This window comes from Emiliania huxleyi (genome assembly GCF_000372725.1).
Source record: "Emiliania huxleyi CCMP1516 chromosome Unknown EMIHUscaffold_129, whole genome shotgun sequence".
In the NCBI taxonomy this organism is placed as follows: domain Eukaryota; phylum Haptophyta; order Isochrysidales; family Noelaerhabdaceae; genus Emiliania; species Emiliania huxleyi.
Window position 1 is genome coordinate 192,198 of NW_005201298.1, and position 2,077 is coordinate 194,274.

At 62.0% G+C, this 2,077-nt stretch overlaps 1 protein-coding gene across 1 annotated transcript in view; it reads left to right on the forward strand.

Moving 5' to 3' along the window:
- EMIHUDRAFT_417715 (hypothetical protein) overlaps positions 1–574 on the forward strand; it is a gene marked incomplete at its 5' end in the record, with an annotated part of 1,572 nt that extends 998 nt beyond the window's left edge. The window contains one exon of the mRNA XM_005789382.1: positions 266–574. Within this exon, the coding sequence (XP_005789439.1) occupies positions 266–407 (142 nt within the window). The 3' untranslated portion in view covers positions 408–574. The remainder of the gene's footprint in view (positions 1–265) is intronic.
- Between the last annotated feature and the right edge of the window lie 1,503 nt (positions 575–2,077).

The following is a 2,077-nucleotide window of genomic DNA, read 5'->3' on the forward strand; positions in this document are numbered from 1 at the left end:
GGGGAAGACCAACCGGACTCTGGATGGCCCACGACCCTGAGAGGGCGAACCCCAGAGAGACAAGGTGGGACCGGAGGAGCGATCCACAGGCTCAAATAAGGTCCTATCACCCTATACCCTCAGCCGAGGGGGTGCCCCACCTCCTAGTGGGTGCCCCCAGAAGTAAAGGAGAAAACCACCTCCCCTGCCGCCCCCCCCCCCCCCCTCCTCCCCCCTCTCCCGGCCCTAGCCCCTGCCCCACCCCGCTGCCCCCGCCGCGCGCGCAGGGAGGGCGGCTACACGCGAGTGCTCAAGGACGGCTTCCGCAAGGGAGACAACGCGGAGATGGGAATCATCGAGCTGGTCTGAGGTGCGGGGCTGCGGCGGGGGCAGGCATGCGTGTGTACCCTTCTCCTCGGCTGGTGTGAACCGAGTGTGCTCCCTCTTCTCTTTTGCCTTCGGATTCGCATTCGGTTTTGTGCCACTCTTGTTCTCTTCGCTGCCCGACATCGATCGCGTTGATTCTCGTGGTTGTGGTTCTAAGAGAGTAGAGACTAGAGTCTAGAGACCCACGCAAAATGATATAAGTAATAAAGTACAATGGGCGCCACCTTCTTTCGGCGGACGCGGGACGGCGGGCCTCTCTCCCGCCAATGCCGCAATGCCAATGGCAATGAGCAAAAATACGGCAATGTGCCGCAAATCAGCCACATACACCGCGCGCCCGCCGCAGAAGCCTGCGCGGCCAGCGTGGGAGCAGGCCGGCGCCGACGGAAAAGACGCCTGGAGACCTCGAGACGCCTGGAAACCTCGAGACGGCGCGAGACCTCGAGGGAGGAGGGCAGCGGCTGCTGCAGGCCGTGCGCCCGACGCGGGAGCGGGAACGGGAAGAAGGAAGAAGAAAAGACCCCGCCCGCCTTTCGGCGAAGAACTACCCAACCTCAATTTTATATAGCAGGGCCCGCCCCCAGTTCAGTCTAGCGTAGACTGAACAGGCGCTCGTGCAAGCCCTACCGCATCCGAAAGTCGCAACTGAGGCGGCGGGCCCCCGTGGCGTGACCCAGCGGAGCACTCCTTCGCCGCTCGTCATGATCGGTAATGTCCGAGTAGCTGTGCGGACGGCTTCATGTCGCTCTCGTCGAGAGCGTTTTGGCGGCCCGGCGGGTGGGAGAATCTGTGTCGTCTGATGTGTCACTGTGTACGTCACATCGTCTTGATAACAAGCACGGTCGATCCGTCGAAGCGATACACTCGTTCCTATCTCGCTGGAGGGCTGGCACGGAGCTCTGTGCCGACAAACAGGAAGAGCCGAGCGGCAAGAAGGGCTCGATGGGGAGCGAGAAGCGTCAGAAGAGCTTCAGGTGTGACCTGAAGTCCGTCGTGACGCTCTTATTTCCCCCCAGGTTTGACCGCGCAGCTTTCAAAATTCGACGATATCTTCCGGAAAGACTGAACTTCCCGCAGCTCGGCAGCATGAGAGGCGCAGAGAGGCTGCGAGTGCTCGACGAGTCTTGCGAGCTGCGCGTTCAAACCTGGGGGGAACCGACCGCGTCACGGCGGATTTTCGAAACCTCCCGGAGCACCTCTGCCGGTTCTCGCTCCCCATCGAGCCCTTCTTGCCGCTCGGCTCTTCCTGTTTGTCGGCACAGAGCTCCGTGCCAGCCCTCCAGCGAGATAGGAACGAGTGTATCGCTTCGACGGATCGACCGTGCTTGTTATCAAGACCGATGTGGCGTACACAGTGACACATCAGACGACACAGATTCTCCCACCCGCCGGGCCGCCAAAACGCTCTCGACGAGAGCGACAAGAAGCCGTCCGCACAGCAAGCCGGTGGAGCCGAGCGCGCGGAATCGACGATGGCGTGCCGGCCATGGGCCCGGACGAAGGTCCTGGCTCGAAAACGCGAGCAGAGGCTGCCGTGTGGGGCCACGGCGAGCCTCGGGCGAGAAAGACAGCTCTGGGTAGAGAGGAGCTGCTATATAAAAATCCGGCTTGGGTAGATACGAAATGCAGACGGCGGGCAGACTGTGGCTGTACCCCTGGCCGAGGTGCATCGTTGTTCGCTGCACCTGATGGGCGCCAGGCTACTGAGTAG